This window comes from Lynx canadensis, chromosome B3, assembly GCF_007474595.2.
Source record: "Lynx canadensis isolate LIC74 chromosome B3, mLynCan4.pri.v2, whole genome shotgun sequence".
Classification (NCBI taxonomy): Eukaryota; Metazoa; Chordata; class Mammalia; order Carnivora; family Felidae; genus Lynx; species Lynx canadensis.
In genome coordinates this window covers 52,489,389-52,508,778 of record NC_044308.2, presented here as the reverse complement: position 1 = coordinate 52,508,778, position 19,390 = coordinate 52,489,389, and the positions used below count along the sequence as shown (strand labels likewise).

Genomic DNA, 19,390 nt, shown 5'->3' with positions numbered 1-19,390 from the left:
TGAACTAAGGGCACACAGTATCTTTTTTGTGGTATCTATGCCAAACATATACAACCTGAATCTAATACTAAGGTTAGGAAAACCCAAATTGAGGGACATTCTAAAAAATAATTGTCTACTACTCTGCAAAAGTATCAATCATGAAAGACAAAAAAAAAAAAAAAGAATTAAGAACTACTCTAAGACAGGAGATTCATGAGACATTACAACTAAATGTCACATGGAAGACACGAGTGAGGTAGCTGGAGAGATTTCTGAAAGATCTACAGATGAGAAGAACAATATTGTACAATGTTAAGATGCTGAATTTGAATACTGTGCTAAAGTTATGTAAGAGAATGTTTTTAGGAAAGACTCATGATATATTTAGATGTAAAAGGGTATCATGTATACAACTTGCTCCCAAATACTTCAAAAAAAATACGTAAATACACACACACACAGTGAGAGAAAGAGAAGGATGAATGCTAAAGCAGGTATGGCAAAATGTTAACATGTGGAGAATCTGGGTGGGGGCTATACAAAAATTCTTTGTACTGTTTTTTCAATTTCTTGTAAGTCTCATTTATTCCAATAAAAATGAAAATGGAAACAATGTTTCTAGAAACTTACACACAAATCAATTTTAAATATCCAGTTTGAGTCTGTCACCTCTTTCTACTGCCACTCTTCACAACAATCACTAATGTGTGAACTCAGAGTTATAAAGCAAGTAGAGTAAAACCTGAATGACACAGCAAACCAGGAAAAGGTATGAAGAGAGTGGAGAAGTCTGAAATAACTGACGTGGATGATGAGAAAAAGAGCTAACCAGAAAAAGAGAAGGACTGGCAGACAGCACAGAATGGTCACTCTTATCCCAACATACAAATTTACACTTGAGAGTAATCGTATTCTCTCTGATACATCTGTGAAAATGTCTCTGTGATACTGCTCTCTAATTTGGAATTTCTAAGGATAAGGAAGAGGATGTGCTCACCCTTGTGAAAGATGTTAAACCTTGCTTTTTTATGCTGGTCAACACAGCTGGGTTTTGAAGCCTTAACTTCCTGAGTCTTCAGACAACATTACAGTACTTAATAATTCCTAACCCATGGCAGAAAACATCATGAAAAACAAACAAATAAAAAAACCATTCACCAATTACACAAAGAACAACAATCAGGAAACCAGTTAGTAACTTTTTAAAATGGAATTGCCAAATAAGGTTTAAAAACCGAAACACTTAAATGCTCACCTGGCCACTGAGCAGGAGAAGAATTCGGTGTTGCATGTTCTTCAATACTTTCGGTCCTGAGTCTTCGACGATCACTTAGAAGAAGTCCTTGATAAGCCATTCCTGTAAACTGGTTTCCTTCTGTCTGACTGCTAAAACAAATAAGGTTTGGTTATTTATCACCCTAACAGAGGTAACTGGCAATTGTGCTTTATACATATTTATTTTAGATGATTAGAATGACATTTACTCCTTTTAAAAACTTTTCAAGATGGGTGAAAATCTTTTCTATATTCACCCATTTTTATTAAAAAAAAAAAAGAGTCTGAAAGTAAGAAGAGAACTATTAGCACTAGACTATATTAGAAAGTTTCAGGGTGCTATTTTCTTGCATTTCTTAGCTCTGCAAAGTTGTGCAACCTTAACTTTGAACTAAAATATGAACTACAATCTGGAGAATCATATTTTAGAAATATCAAATCCTAAAGCCAAATGTGACTAAATATTTATTTCTCTCCTCTTTGTGGAGCTGGGGAAAATACAAAAGCAGAAAGTAAAGCTAACTCCCTTGAGGGTCAATCATAGCCTAAGGATGAGAAAATACACATTTAAAAAATATTTATTTGAATTCTCATTAAATGCCATTTTAACCAGTGACTGATATCAACCAAGTTGGCTTTGATCATTATGATGATCATAGTAAATTAAATAAACTCTTTTTCCCTTATTTACATTCCCGACGCATCCTTATTGAACTGAAAGCAGAGTACAGGCCATTTTGAGGCCTGTATCAAATCTTCTCACAAGAGGCTCCTGAATTTACAAGAAAAAAAATCTAGACATATGTTTAATATAAATTTAATATGATTCTATTTATATTACAAGGCTTTTCATTTATTAATTCATTTAAATCTGGGTCATCTTTCCTAGTGATTCAATTTCTTACTACTTACACTGCCCTCATCATTAAAATGTACAGTATACACTAATAAAGGTAATAGGACATTTAGAAAAATTTAAACCATTACTTCTCATCGGTATCATTTTCAAAGACTTCTATGTTATATGTAAATGGGTAAGAAAAAATGATTTTAATAATTCTTTGTTAAGAAATGTCCTTTTTGATTTTTTAAAAAGTATTTCCTTTTCCAACTGAAAACAGTTAAGCAATATAGGAGCTAATCCAATGCTAAAAGAAATGGTTCCTAAAGAAAAATAGTAAATAGTGAAAAATTCTTTTCTTAAAATCAAAAAAGACAGTGATGATGATAATTTCCATTTACTATTTATCATTTTCTGTATGCCTCTGTTGTTACTAGGTGACAGCTAAATTAAAGTTATTTTATTTCTCATTCTCTCTCATCTATTAGAGTATACATGGCAGTCATATTTGAGGATATGTCCATCCCTAGGAAATAGAACTTTGAAATAAACTCCAGCACATTTTAATGTTTTTGCTGTATTAATAATTTAGCATGATTTCTTTTTTTTTTTTTTTTTTTTTTTTACCTGTAGCTATGACTGTCACATAATGCTTGGTAAATTGATGCAGAAAGTGATGCTGCTAGTGAATGAAGTGTGTGCACCTAAAACCAAAACAGCCACAATTACATTTTATACTAACATTTCTATACAACAGTAATATCTTAAATATTAAAAAATACCCAGCAGAGTGGCAATATCATAAATAACACTAAATCCTAAGACTACTAACTCTACTTTAAAACTTATAAAATAACACTCACCCAACTTAATATGAATGCCCACAACAAAGCTAACTGATTCAGAACACATTTATCAAATATTTACTAACTGTGAGCCTGCCATTTACCAGACCCTGAGCAAAGTGCCAATGTTCATCTATTACTGGGACTGTTCTACCTGCTAATGATTAGCTTAAAGATTAGTATTCCAAAAAAAAAAAAAGAATAAAAATAAGTATACAATTTTCAGAGCTTTTATTTTAAACTGCCTTACAAAATTTCCCTTGATGAAAATAAATACTTGATCTTAGCAATAAAAATGAATTAAATGTTTAGATGTATCAATCACTGTATGAAATGGCTGAGTTTTCAGAAAGCAAGTAACTTATTTAGTACTTATGAGTAGTGCATACTCTTAGAATTTTAAATTTAGAAAGTTTAAAAATTATCATTATCAAAAGTACATCCTAAAATGCCACACTGAATCAACATTTTCAGACCCATAAAATCTTAAAATTTGAAGGGGACTTAGAAATAGTTTCATACTCTTTGAATGTCTTATACAAATTTCTAGGAATGGAAACGTTTACTTAGAATTTAGTGCCTTTTCTAAGTGTCCATATTCACCTAACAAATAATTTAAGTAATCTCTGCTTAAATACTAATACAGATTAATTCATGCTATGGGTTGGAAGTCTCTAATAGGTTGATGTAACTCATGGGTCCTTCAGAAGAATGTACTCCTAGAGGTCAAACATGCCTTTGAAGTAAAATAAATAAAAAAACAAAGATGTTGGGGACATCAACCACTGGAACTGGAAAAAGCATAGCACAAATATACATAGGCTAGCACAGAGGTTATCTGATCAATTCCAAATCCTGCCAAGCTTCCTACTGTTTTTTGGAATCTATCTGTTCTTAAGTTTTCAGCACAGGGTATGGGTTTCATCTGGAGGTAGTAACTCTTTGAAACCTGATGGCCCCTCACTACTGCACAGCCTCCAGCAAACACAATCATCAGGGAAATAGTAGCGAGGATACTTTCTCTGGGATATTTCCGATCAGTCGTAGTTTTCTCAAAGATACTCCCTGAGCTTATACTTTCACAATATCCTGGCACATAGTCATAAACATTTCTAAATTAATGATTCATTTAATGGAAATGGAAGTTTGAAAGGAATATTAAGAGATAAGAATAGTGTCTAGAAAAATAATTTTATAATCAAAAAAGTATTTGTCTTAAACTACTTTTCCATAATTAAGAGGAATGCTTCCTTTTAAATTACGTTCATTGGACAAAGAGTCTTCAACTGATTAGGATTGGGGAAGTAGCACATTAAGAGCACTTTACAATATTTCCTCTAAGTTCAACAGGAAGACAAGTATAACATATTTACCTTCTCAATGTGTACAATATCAACTGATATAAACTTTACATTACCTTCACATCTCCAACACTGGGATGAGGTGGTGTTTTCATCTGAACAATAGTGTAAAGTATATCATGGATGTGATTATTTAAGTATAATACAGGATTAGCTATGACTGTTTTTGTTGAAGCAATACTTGCTGAAAGCAGAGGTAGGGTGGTAGGCAATGGTAGTGGAGACTGGAGCTGCTTCACTGTAGTTTCCTGTGGGTTACAGTGGATTTTTTTTCAAGACAGTTAAAATGAAGGACAAAAAAAAAATCAATTAATAGTGGCTCAGTTAAGCATCCAACTCATGATTTTGTTTCAGTTCGAGCCCCATGTCAGGCTCTGCACTGGCTGCCAGAAGCCTGCTTGGGATTCTCCGCTCGCTCTCTCTCTCTCTCTGCCCCTCCCCTGCTCACGTTCTGTCTCTCTCAAAATAAATAAACTTAAAAAAATAGTTATATGATAAAAATACTAGTGATAAGGGGCGCCTGGGTGGCTCAATTGGTTAAGCATTCAATTCGTGATTTCAGCTCAGGTCATGATCTCACGAGACTGAGATCAAGCCCCGAATTGGGCTCTGCACTGTCAGCTTAGGATTCTCTTTCTCCCTCTCTCTGCCCCTCCCCAACTCATGCTCTCGCTCTCTCTCAAAATAAATATTTTTTTAAAAAAACACTGGTGATGAACATCTGAATAAAAGCAGTATTTATTCACTCATTCTACAAAACTTTATTGAGCACCCAATCTGTACCAGTTGCTATGTAAGATGCAGAAGATATGAAGGCGAGTATGACAACAGCTGTGCTCTCAAGCTGTTAAGCCTACTCATAATCACTATAACTTTGATCTAAAAAGACACATGCAGAGCATAAATATCTGCCTCCTATGAATAGAGGAAATGGGCATATTTACATTAACTAGTAAAAAAGAATGACTAAAATTATTAAAATAACCAAGAATGAAAACAAAAGTGAAGTTCATACCTGCTGTGATTCTTGTAGCAAAAATTTGAGTTCCATCCTTACTGAGGCCAGACCACCACCCTGGGCCCCGTGAAGGCTACAGTAACTAAGAAACACTCTGAGGAGATCTTGGTTTTTCTGTAACCACAACTTTCGTCTTTCTGCATGTTCTCGTTTAGCCTGCAATCTCCGTCTTTCTATTTGGTGGCGCTCATAGGAACCTATATCTGGTTTGTCCATCATTTCTTCCTGGTCCAAAAGATCACTCTCTACCTTAGAATACGTTTTACTGGCATATTCTTTAATAACTGATTCATGGTTACATATCTCATGCAAGGCAGCAATTTCCTTTTCAAGCCAGTTATAGAGTTGAAATCTGAGTTTTCCACCATCTACTTCATAACCTGTAGCCAATGTTCTTAGTTCAGTCATGAGGATCTTTAAACAAGCTCTGAATTTTAGTTGTTCAGCAATCACATCAACTTCACTATCACCTTCAAGACAATCCTCTTCCTGAGGAGTCAGTAACATACTAGGGTCTGAGGCCTTCTGATCTTGTCTATCTGTTTCCCTGGCATCTGTACTTTTCATTATTAAGCCAACAGCATCTTCTTCTTCTTCTTCTAAGGCACTCTCATGCTCTTCACCCCAATCAAGATTAAGAGGTTCCTCATCAACTTTTACTATTGGCTGACTCCAGTCAAACTGTGATGAAGTTACATTTGACCAATCAATGCCAGAACTTCTACTGACATCACTCAGAGTCTTTGATTCTGAAGGTACATCATCTGTCTTTTTAGAAATATAGTCAGGCTGACCTTTTTCTGAAGGTAAGGCAGATATTTTGGTAACTTTTGGAATTTTGGAGAGTACCTCCAAGGCTAGAACAGGACATCCAACTTTAAAATGAGCATTTGCAGTGGTAAAGAACAATTTTCTTTCTATAAGGTTAATTTTATCAACAAAGTTTTTTTCAGTTTTGAGACCTAAGGTTGCCAAAGTTCCTTCAGGGGAGGCAAGGTTTCTTCGAATAAGCAAAGGATGAGTTCGAAGGTAGTTGTAGAAACTAAACACCACTGGGTTACAAGATTTGATGATAACTATAGAAATGAAACAGATACAATTACAAGTTACTATGTCAATTTGCACTTACATTACAAAAGAATAAAATGTCAGCACTTTCTCAAAATAAAGGATATTTAAAAATTATATATTTTAATATTGCTTACATATATATTTTTAGAATTTTTTAATGTTTATATTTGAGAGAGAGAGAGAGAGGGAGAGGGAGAGGGAGAGAGGGAGAGAGGGAGGGAGGGAGGGAGAGAGAGAGAGAGGGAGGGAGGGAGAGACAGAAAGAGAAACAAGTGGGGAAGGAGCAGAGAGATAGGGAGACACAGAATCTGAAGCAGGATCCAGGCTCTGAGCTGTCAGCACAGAGCCCAAAGCAGGGCTTGAACCCATGAACCGTGAGATCATGAACTGAGCTGAAGTCGGATGCCCAACCAACTGAGCCACCCAGGAGCCCCAATATTGCTTATATATTTTAAATGGAAAGAAAACACATACACAAAAATTAATTGGTTCCTTTGCAAAAAAGGGAGGGAAGAACAGGATAGAGAAGTCAGGAAAGAAGATAGATTTCTCTGAAAATACCGTGGTTTTATATACTTTATTTAAAAACCATGTCAACATTGTATGTAATTTTAAAAGAAAAATTAGGGGCGCCTGGGTGGCGCAGTCGGTTAAGCGTCCGACTTCAGCCAGGTCACGATCTCGCGGTCCATGAGTTCGAGCCCCGCGTCGGGCTCTGGGCTGATGGCTCAGAGCCTGGAGCCTGTTTCCGGTTCTGTGTCTCCCTCTCTCTCTGCCCCTCCCCCGTTCATGCTCTGTCTCTCTCTGTCCCAAAAATAAATAAACGTTGAAAAAAAAAAAAAAAAAAAAGAAAAAAAAAAAAAAGAAAAATTAAATTTAAAAAAATCACAAGAAAAGCAAAAGCAAAATTAAACAAGTGATTCTGTATATCAAGCTGGTAGCACAACCACACAGAGAAGAACTATAAAGTGACTTTAAAATAGGCAATTTGACTGTACATCCTGACTGGGATATACCACAAAAACAAAAATAACTACTAAAAACAAACAAACAAGTAAAAAAAGCTTAAACTGTTGCTATGAAAACATGTTGGTATGAAGAATTTTTGTATCATTATTCTGAAGCAATCACATACATACAAAATAACAAATATGTTAATGCTATGAGAATTCAAGCTTTTAATTATATACAGATTTGAAATCTAAAAAGAAAAAATCTATAATTTATATTGAATTAAAAATTTCAGTGTGAACTCATGAATGCTCATGTTTAAAAAAATGGATATATATATGCATATATATGTGTGTATATATATACATATATACACACATATATATATATCCTGGCTCCATTCATTAAAACAGCCTAGAAACAATGACCAAACCAACAGCAAATGAGGATCCCTATGTCCAGGCTGTAGTCTCTATTATTCCCCACCTAAAAGGATCCTTCTTCTAAAGGATGTCCATTTCCAGGTCTGGGGCATGAAATGTATAAGATGAGCCTGAAACATCTTGCCAGAACAAAAAGCAAAGACACTATCAACAAATAATGTCAAAAGGATTCAAGAACTTGTAGAGGCTCCAACTGGTTAAAAATGAGATAATCTGAGCAACCATAATAAAGTACAATGGATTAAGACACAAATCTATCTAAATCTGTGAGTTCAGATAAATAAAAATAAAAACTCATTAGTTGCCTTTGTAGTATGCTAGTGAACCAAACTTATTTTGAAAACTGGTAAAGAGAAAGAATCAAACACTTATGTTCCCTTCATTATGTATACCACTGGATTTAGAGTAATCAAACAGCTGCTTAGGGAGACTACACTCTCGGCAAGTATTCCAATTCATAAGAGAAGAATAGAATGACACAATTAGAGTATCATCACTTGACGAACACTGATGAAATAACGGATCTATGCAGTGATCACTGATTTCTGTTAGCACAACAAAAAGCTCAACAAGCAGACATTATGAGTTCCCTAATAGAAGTACTCCACACCACCAGGAAATATTTCTGCCAAAAATCTCATAAATTACCAATATATATGAAATACAGACAACATGGGGGGAAAACATGAAATGACACAAAATCTAAAAAGTAAGAAACTACAAAATAAACAATCTGACTTCTTTAACAAATATATTACAAGGGACAAGAAAAAGGAAGGAGGAAAAACTACGAATTAAAGTAGACAGGGGCACCTTGGTGGCTCAGTCAGTTAAGTGTCTGACTCTGGATTTCAGCTCAGGTCATGATTTCACAGTTTGTGAGTTTGAGCCCCATGTAGGATTTGGCACGGACTGCTTGAAGCCTGCTTGGGATTCTCTCTCCCTTTCTCTCTGCCCTTCTTCCCACCCCATGTGCACACATACTCTCTCTCAAAATAAACATTGAAAAATAATAATAAAGTAGACAAAAGAGACATCTCAGCAATCTTGAGGATCTTATACAAATCAATTGTATAAGATTTTATGAGACAACCAGGAAAATCTGAACATTGCCTACTTTGATTACTAATCAAATTTTGTTATGGTAACGTGTTATGTTTAAGAGTCATTTTTTGGAGATTCATGTTGAAATATTTACAAAAGAAATGATATGCTGGAAACTGCTTCAAAATAAATCTATGTTTAGAATGGGAGGGGGTAAAAATGGTGGGTGTATATATGACATAAAGTTGGTTTAAGTTGATAACTACTGAAGCTGGGTGATAGATTCATAGACTTTAGATCTATTATTCACTTTTTTTATATATATTTGCAGTTTTCCACAATAACAAGCGTTTAAAAAATAACCTATAAAACATTAAGAAATAAAAATAATCTTCCTTCTATAAAAATGTATACATTTTAATAAAATTACCTGGGAAACTCAGATACTTATTTTTTCTCCTAACGGCTTTATTACCTTTCCTTTAAAATTGTTAATATTATTTATTAAAATATTTCTTCTTTATGAAGAAGAATGTAAAAATGGGTACCCTAGTCCCTTTACCCATGCAAGCTTTTTTAGCATTTAAAAATAATATGTAATAAAAAATTTTTCAAGTTGTTATTTAAATTCTAGTTAGTTAACATACAGGGTAATACTCATTTCAGGAGCAGAGTTTAGTGATTTATCACTTACATATAACACCCAGTGCTCATCACAACCAAGTGCCCTCCTTAATACCCATCATCCAATTGTAACTAGAAAACACAGAATGAAAAGTAAAAGTTTTTTATCTCCCCACACCTATTCCCCAAAGTTAAGCAGTAACCAGTATTCAGTTACTTTTGATTTGTTCCAGAAAACAACAAAGGAGAGGAAGAGGGAGACTAGATGCAGTACGTATATGCACACACATGCATGTGTTTGCAACATGCATATGTAAATAAAATGCAACAAGAATCACACTGTTCTGCATCTAGCTTTTTTCACTTAATAATACAGCAAATATTAATACGTTGATCTACTTCATTTTCTAATGGCACACTATTTCTGTAGTATGGATATACTATAAATCATTTAATTATTCTACTAACAAACACTTAAAATGTTCTATTTTTAAAAAATTATTGCAAACAGTGCTAATAAATACCCTCCAGATACTTTGAAAAATCTAAACTATTTGGGATAATTAGAAGTAAAGAATGCTTACCACATAAGAATGAAGGCCCATGCACTAAACCAGTATGTGTAACAACTAAATTTCTACTTAAAAAAAAAAAAAATGGCTGTATGATAATATGGAAGAACTATGTAATGGGTAAAGGTTATGCACGTTTCAGTTTAATAAAATTGTTTTTTGTTTTGTATTTTTTTCTAAATGAACGTAAGTTCAGAAATAGTCTTCTTTTAAAAAAGAAAAAGAGGGGCACCTGGCTGGCTCAGTCAGTGGAGCATGTGACTCTTGATCTCGGGGTTTAAGTTCAAGCCCCACACTGGGTGTGGAGATTACTTAAAAATAAAATCTTAGAAACAAAAAAGAAAAAAAGAAAAAGAGAAACCCTCAAATGTCCTACCTTGATATTCATCATCTTCCTTTGGTGTTTGTTCCAATAATGTGTCTAAAGCTCGGGTATAATCTTTCATTACCCAATAGGCAAGGCTACGCAGGAAAGGATCAGGATGTAACCTTTTGCAATCAAATCCTGAGCCATCCTTTTGGCAACCCAAAATCTTCTGATTTAGGATGGATATATAAGTGGATGAAGTCTCAAATTCAGATTCATACAAACGGGCGATAACCATGGCTAGCTGAATATCTTCCATTTTTTCAAGACATACCTACAAATTAAGATATTAAGAAATACCTATTTGATGAAAATTATTTAGAGATATGAAATATTCCACTGATACCCTGAAAACTACCATTTATATTGTCATAGTGGAGGGAGGGGTCCAGAGGTTGGGATAGCAAAAGGCAATTAAATGACTGTTTGATAGGAGATTAAGGAATAGCAAGAAGAGTAAGAAACTAGAACTTAGTAGCTAGAAAGATGAGACATAAAACAAAATAAGCCTAAGACAAATATCAACATCTCATCAGACTTAGGCCAATTTAAATTAATAACATTCGTTTTAAATTAAATATACTTACATTTGAATTTATATGTATCAGTTCCTCTTAATTTCCAAATACATTTCCACATAAGCATAATTATTACTATTTTAAAAGAACCTTTTAATTACATAACAAAAAAAACATGAAATAAAGCCACATATTCTATTTTTACTGTTAAATTTATATTCTAATGTAATTACTCATATTGAGAATCTGAGGTCATTTGGGCAATAAAAGCATCTCTCAATCAACATTTCTCTTCTTCACCTAAATGTCTTCTAAGTTAAACTTCCCATTCAAAATTATAAGTATTTTTTATTTAAAAAAATCATACATCAGAGATAATTTTGAAAATATGACCAATTCTAAATGTAAAGAATTTCTCTTTATTGGATATTTCCTATTTATTCTATCATGTAGTACATTCCAGTTATATCTAGTATTTTTCCTTCACCTTTTAGGATTGTTCAGAATGATATTAAGTATCCTAAGAGAAAGAGCTCATAAATAAACAGAAACATTCATAATTTCTCTCTTAATCAGCTGCCAGGATTATATATCAAAAAATGCAGTGTTTTACCTCTTCATTCATTTTCTACCATCTAAGATGACTGCATTACAAAACAGTATAAATTGGAATTTCAGTTCCTTATCTATGAATTTCAGTTAGAAGAAAAAGAACTTAAAGTACCTGCCTGTCTACACCAGAGAAGGAGATTGTGACCTATACACACTTCAAATAGTTCAGAATCATAAGATGGCTAGGAAGAAAATATTCATAAACCATTTTTGCCATTTTTTCATACATATATGTTTGAAATGCATATACTTATCTTGAAATGCAATATTCCCTATATAAAATTTTTCATTTAGGTTTCACACTTGAATTTATTTATAATTTTTTTTATCGCCATTCCACTATTTACGTTCAGTAACCTCTGTAGTTATTTGTTGTCCTTACAAACATAAGATAAAAAATTACATTCTCGTCTATGACCTTTCCAGATTTGCAATCTCTTAGAAGTATTTCATGTCATGTTTTCTTATTTATACCTCTATGGCATCTTTCAATGAACCAGCTAACAAGAAAAAAGCAGCAGATTGTTCAAAGCGTTGTTTTCCAAGTAAAGAGAAAGCATTTTTCAAAGCGGCTTTACGCCATCTATCTTCATTAAAGTTGTGGCTGAAAAATGTTGTCATTTTTTCATCATGCTGTGACCTGGGAACCAGAACACAAATATCAGCAGATAAGGAAATTTAAAATATTTTGAATCCTTTGTAGAATAAGCGAAAATAACCTCAAACATCCATCTAAAAAATAGTAACTTCAGTGATAGATATCTGTTATCAAACTTCACTTCTAATAAGGAAAGTTCAAAATATCTTGTATACATGTAAATAAAAAGCAAGAGCATTTTTTTACTTTTCAAAATGCTTTTGTCAATTTTTTTAACAACATCCCACCCTTTAGGTTAAGTTGAACTTAACCTAAATATTATGCCCATTTTTTTGCAGATAAAGAAACCAAGATACAAAAAAGTAAGTTGATTTGATCAAGTTCAAAGCTCATACATCTAAGTACTTTCAAAAGCATTAGCATCAGAAGACTCACAGCACAGAAAAACTCCATTAAATCATGTTAACAACTGAGGAAATTTACCTAAAAAGACCCCACACTACTGCTTTCTTCTTCATTGAAAGGTAGAATAATGCAGCATCCAAGGCATCATTGTTCCTTTGAAAAGAAGCTTTGGCAACCTAAATGATAAATAAAATATTCTATTAAATTAACTATTTGATAAAAGAATTACAACCGATTAACCAACAATTGACAGTAACCATGGAAATGAGAAAAGTTGGCTCTATTCCACAATCTCCAGCAGCTTATATACTCCTAGAGACAACCATTTGTATGCCAGTAATTATAATAAAAATAATAACAGCAACTAGCATGTACTGATTACTTCCCATGCACCAGGCACCATCTAAGTGCCTTTCACTTATCTCAATCACCACAATCCATGAGGTACTATTATTACCCCCATTTTACTTCCTAGAAGCAAATGAGACACAGACAGGTTAAGTGAATTTTCTAAGGTCACAGTGTAAGGGGCAGAAAAGGGATTAGAAGACAGGCAGTAATAACTGTCTATCATAGAAAACTAGAGAAAGAAGGCAGAATATTCAATAGATATGACCTTTTCTTGAAAATTAAACGCTACCTTTCATAACATTTGGTGAAAGCGAAAATGCTAAATGCTACAGTATATGTGATTTCACAATTTAAAGTTCTCTCAACTCATTGAATAAATATTTATTATATATTGTGACTTGGGAACTAGACACACACATTTAAAAACTACAAACAAAATTAAGTGTTCCAGTTTTTTTTAAACATACTTTTTAAAAAACATTCTTTTCTAGTATTTTTCCAATCAAATTTTGACAATTCTAAAGGAATGACATCTTCTTTCTGGTATGTAATTAAAATACAGAAGGTTGAAGCTCCATTATTTTAAAGTGCTGACAAATTTCAGTTCTTAGAAATTCCATGGGAGTCTTGAGCACATAACTGATAATCTCCATGGAGTTGCTGAATTCATACAAAGTTGCTGAATTCATACAGAACTGATCAAGTCAATGTTAAAAAGTTTAAAAATTAAGCCAGTAACATTATTGTAATATAATTATATTGTTCTGAACATGGTACCATACTGACCGTATCTTATTTCTCAAAGATACTTAGATAACTTCTGCAAATCACTAAGTTGAGAAATATAACAGTAAAAAAACAACAGATGTTTTATTAGCTCACATTGACTGATGGTGAAACAGGAAACTACCAAGGCATGGAAGAGTGGGAAACCGCATCATGGAAACTGATTTACTCTCAATACTTGCTTACTCCTCTTCTCCTTTTTTAGTATATTCTTGCCTTCAATCATTTAACTTAGTATTTTGATGTGTTGTAATTTTTAGAGAAATTTTTATTCATTTTTTGCTAATTATTTATAATACATCTCAAGGCAACAAATTCACATATCCCTTTGATTCAATTTTAATATTTCTTATGGAAATAAATCATATGTACATATCAGAGGTAGTTAATTATAATGACAAAACACACTGCTGACAAGAAATTAAAGAGATCTTTGTAGACAACATCTGAAACATTTCAGATAAAATAGGCCCTCTTTTTCCCACTGCTTTGGAATATAAAAAATTTAATGTAGGTACTGTGTTATTTACATGCTGTAACAATTAACTTTCCCTATATACCAGAAACTACATTATTTGGTTGGTGTAAGAATAAATTCCTTCTTACATTTGTGCCTATTTTGAGGGAGAAACACTGATATCAGCTACCTTACATGTAACAGGAAAAATGACACCTCTGTGCTCACATTTCAAAGGGATCTGAGAGGCATGATAAACACCAGCAACACAGGATTTTAAGGGAGATGAATATGGCACATCCCTAACCACCTTCAACCTACCAAATGAAAATGGGACTGGGGGATATGCATTTTATTTTATTTTATTTTTTTTTTTTCAACGTTTATTCATTTTTGGGACAGAGAGAGACAGAGCATGAACGGGGGAGGGGCAGAGAGAGAGGGAGACACAGAATCGGAAACAGGCTCCAGGCTCTGAGCCATCAGCCCAGAGCCCGACGCGGGGCTCGAACTCACGGACCGCGAGATCGTGACCTGGCTGAAGTCGGACGCTTAACCGACTGCGCCACCCAGGCGCCCCTATGCATTTTAAATAAGTTTGACAGGTGATTCTTCTGACACTAAAATTTGAAGACACCCATTGTAGAGGAATGAATTCCTCTTGGGAGAAATAAATTTATACTTCACAAATGTAGTACCATTAACTGTATTTCCGAGAATGTCAATGAACTCCTAAAAGTAAACAATAAATGAGAATTCCACTTTCCTAACCCCTATAGAGTAGAAAGGGCACGGACTAAATCTAACACTTATAAATGTTGGCAGTTTGGGCTGGTTATCTAACCTCTCTAGTCCTAGTTCCATCAGGTGGAAATGGAGATGGTAACACAGGACTGATGAAATGATTAATGAAATAATTTATGAAAAGCAACTAGCACAAAGCTGGTACACAGAGGGTGCCCAATAATGGTTAGTTTCTGCAACAGTGAAAGAACCTGCAGCTTCCACTAACAACTTACTTAATAAATTTTTTTTCTAAAGGGAATCTACCAGAAAACAGATTCCAAAAACCTGCTTTAAAAAATTTTGTAGTGGGGCGCCTGGGTGGCTCAGTCGGTCAAGCATCCAACTATTGATTTCGGCTCAGGTTGTGACCTGAGAGTCATGAGACTGAGCCCCTTGTCGGACTTCGTGCTGGGCATGGAGCCTGCCTGGGATTCTCTCTCGCTCTCCCTCTCTACCCCTCCCCCACTCATGTGCACATTCATGCTCTCTCTCAAAAAAAATTTTTTTAATAGCATGTTTAATTTGCTGCCACAGATATGTTCTTCAAGTGCACATAAATCAAAATCTTTTATGGAATGGTATTTTAAGTGTGCAAAGGAAGTTTGCTATTTACTAACCTAGTCATACAGAGAATCCTTTACATAAAAAGAATTCTCATATATAATTAACATGATCTGATAAGAACCAAAGTTTGCTTTCTAAATTTAGATTTGTTTTCTTTTTTTAATATCGTTATTAAAGTACAGCTGACACACAATGCTATATTAATTTCAGGTGTACAACAGTGATTTGACAATACTACACATTATGTAATGTTCACCACAGTAAGTACAGTCACCATCTGTCACAGTACAGTATTATTATAATTTTATTGGCTATATTCTCTATGCTGTACTTTTCATAACTGTGACAAACTTTCAGTTACCAAAAAGAAAAGATTTTTGCATTTTCCCAAACTAGGAACCACCTCAACTGATAGCAGAACATAAGTAATTCTACAAATATTATAAACTCAGCATATATGGTAAAAGGCAACTGATACACTACATATTTTATGAAGTTCAAGTTTTTGGAATCTCCAAAACTTTTTATTTAAGAAATTTTTAAGATCTCAAGATGTACAAACTAATTCCCCACTAAAGATTTTCTGGAACATGATATCTTTTATCCTTTAAGATTTTTTTTTAAACTTCAACATCCAATGAAGTAAAGTTACCTTTTCAATGCATCTTCGAAGAGTGTTAATATTCCTGACCCACCAACCTATTCCCATAGCTCTTAGCTCAGACCACTGAGGGTCCCCTCTCTGAATTGCCGGAATCATATTAATTAGTTCTTCCTCAGCCTCAGAATGAAAAGCCCAGGCAAAATGGCAGGTAGACACACCTAAATTAGAAATGCAAAATAATAACCTTCAGAACTATATCCAAAAATAACAAAAACAATTTTTCACATAATCCTGTATTCACTCATCCTGGAGAAGAATTTTCAAGCAAAAAAAATAGGTGAAAGGAAGTCTTTTATCATTCAGGACTTTACACTCTAAGCTTCTAAATACAAGATCAATGGCAGGATACACAAAACTAAAATATCCATCTTTTTTCCAAAGTATTTGCTTTTTTTCTCTGCAAAACTAGAGACACCAAAACGTGATCACTGGAAAGATATTTGAACATTAAGTCATTTACACACACACACACACACACACACACACACACACACACACACACACCAAATTTATCAACAGTGAAAGCTTTGGTCAAAATAAAATATCTTGGCCCTATGTCTCTGGGTGTTTTTTCACAATGCCACTTGCTTGTAGACCATAATATGAACTTTAGTATTGAATACTGAAAACTGCCCCATTCATCCCTCTGGCCAAGGAACTAAGTATCATTTTATAGTAAACTCTAACCTTCAAGAGAGTTCAAGGGAACAACAGTCAGGAGACACATTCCTCTGCCTTCAGCACCTCAGTTAAAAGTAGTTAAAGCTGCCAAATACTGATGGTATATGGCAAATTTGTTCCGCCCTGGTAGAAGAATGACAGGGCTCTAGCCTGTACTTAGAGGCAACAAAATGGGTTTAGTGACACCGTCAGACTTGGAAGTACAAGGAAGTTTATCAATAGTTTAACTATTGATAACACTTTATTCCACTCAGAGCAGGTGAAGAGGAAGCATGAGGGAAATGACACATACAGAGTGGTGACAGGTAAGTGAGAAAGCCCAGAAGAACCCACAGGAGCCTAGGAGCAAGCCTAAACTGGTCCAAGTAGCCATCTATATGGACCAGTTTTTGAAACAAAGACATGTCTGAGGTCAATGACAGTCACAACACAGGCTTCTCCATGCTATAGGACCATAGACATTACTACATATAACTTTTCATTGACAACTACTATATAGACTTACAATATAGTTTTTCTAATCCTTACGGTTTCACAACAGTTCCTTTAGAAAGTATAAAGGGAAAAACTGGGGTACCTGGGTAGTTCAGTCGGTTAAGCATCTAACTCTTGACTTCAGCTCAGGTCATGGTCCCAGGGTCATGGGATGGAGCCTCATGTCAGGCTCCACGCTAAGCATGAAGCCTGCTTAAGATTCTCCTCTCCCTCTCCCTCTGCCTCTCTCCCCCCAACGCACACGCACGCGCGCGCGCGCACACACACACACACACACACACTCGCTCGCTCTCTGTCTCTCAAAAAAAAGAAAAAACTATTATGACCATTTTGAATAATAATCTTAACTCTTAAATTTCCCATTACTAACATTTATATACAACTGTGTTTGAAATCACATCAATCAACAAAATCAATGCAACAAACTTTGTCACCATAAATTTAGGGGAAAATTGTCAAAATTTAAGAAACACCAATTTGTAGTTTTTCAGAACCTAAAAGGAAGATTAATTTTCTCATTTAAATCTTTGCCTGATTTAAGAAATAATCACTACACCAAATAACTCAAACTTTGCTTTAAAAGTTATTATTACATAGCAATGCATACAGTATACTTTTGATAACAGCAAATTTATAATATAAAGAATAATATAAAATATGCTACATTCTATACCCTTAAATGAAATTTGATTAGTTCAATTTTTGGTATGATTAAGAGAAAACAACAACAAAAAAACATATGTATGTCAGGGGAAATTAGGTTTGGAAAGCAAGATTAAAAGATCAGTGAATATATTTGGAAGCCTAACTATTTATGTTTGTTTTAATATAAGCACTGTGTTATAAGTCATATACTCACAAGTAAAGCTGATGTTTCAGGAATATGTGCCATACAGTAATCCAGAAGATTTGCATACTTGTAACACACTGCCACACCCCCTGATTTGAGATACAAGGATTTATATCAGCCCCCTAATTTATAGATTAAAAAATCGTAACTACAGAGATTAAAGTGACCTGCCACATATCTTAATACCAAAAAAAAAAAAAAAAAAAAAAAAAAAAAAAAAATATTAAGAAGAAAAAAAACAGAGGAACAAACAGATAGTTTTTTTGGTTTTGATTAAATAGCAGGCTATTCTTTGCAGTTTTTCCTTGTTCTTCTTAGCCTTTCTATCTATAGACTGGCTACTTAATTTTTCCCCTGAGACCTATTCCCAAAGATCATCACCTGTAACACCAGTCACTTATCTCCAATATTTTAACTGTGTCAAAGAGAAAATGGAATTTAACAAAGCTTTAGAAATTAGAGGTGTGTTAGATCTCCCTAGGAAAGTACATAATTGTTATTAAGTGATTCAGTACTATTTGACTATCATTTAAAATGAAAATTTAAAAGACCTTTGAGTTAACATTTTTTAAACCTATCCAAATGGCACAGATTGTTTAAAATGATAATATCAAGTGTTAACAATGTGTTATTGAAATCATCAAACATTGCCTCTTGGAATGTAAATGAGTACAGTTTCTGTCTGTGGCAATACTTATCAAGAGTTATGAAATTTTACTCTTCAGTACAGAGAACAAACTGGTGGCTGCCAGAGGGGAGGTGGGTGGGGGAACAGGTGAAACACTTATCTTGATGAGCACTGAAAACTGTACAGAATTGATGAATCATTATATTGTACACCTGAAATTAAGATGGTATATTAATTATATTTGAATAAAAGATACTAAGATATAGTTATGTTCAGAGTTTAGAAAACTAGCCTGGCAATACTGTAAACTGTCAACCCAAACATTAAAAATAAAAACGACCTTTAAAAAAAAAAAAGAGTTAAGAATTTTCAAGCCCTCTAATACTGTAACTCCATGATGGAAAAGTAACATGAGGAAATAATCAGATATACACAAAAATATTTATATGCAAGGTTTTAAGATCATTCATTACAGCGGTAATTCAAATAGAAAAGAAAATCAGCAATATTTGTTTCAAAAATAAAGGACTGGATAGATGAAACACAGTTTAGAGACATGACAGAATATTAGACAGCTATTTAAAATCAAATTTTCAAAGAA

At 33.9% G+C, this 19,390-nt stretch overlaps 1 protein-coding gene across 4 annotated transcripts in view; it reads right to left on the bottom strand.

Annotated features, from left to right (window-relative positions):
- The window catches only part of DMXL2 (Dmx like 2), a 159,587-nt gene that overhangs the window by 22,833 nt on the left and 117,364 nt on the right, over positions 1-19,390 (bottom strand). For 2 of the 4 annotated variants that reach the window (XM_030318191.2, XM_030318193.2), the window contains exons 20-27: positions 16,124-16,293; positions 12,606-12,703; positions 11,999-12,164; positions 10,404-10,668; positions 5,320-6,398; positions 4,361-4,552; positions 2,726-2,802; positions 1,238-1,368 (exon numbers count right to left, since the gene is read on the bottom strand). In XM_030318191.2, coding sequence (XP_030174051.1) covers positions 1,238-1,368; positions 2,726-2,802; positions 4,361-4,552; positions 5,320-6,398; positions 10,404-10,668; positions 11,999-12,164; positions 12,606-12,703; positions 16,124-16,293 — 2,178 coding nt within the window. The remainder of the gene's footprint in view (positions 1-1,237; positions 1,369-2,725; positions 2,803-4,360; positions 4,553-5,319; positions 6,399-10,403; positions 10,669-11,998; positions 12,165-12,605; positions 12,704-16,123; positions 16,294-19,390) is intronic. The other 2 variants (XM_030318192.2, XM_030318194.2) reach the window with 1 other exon arrangement.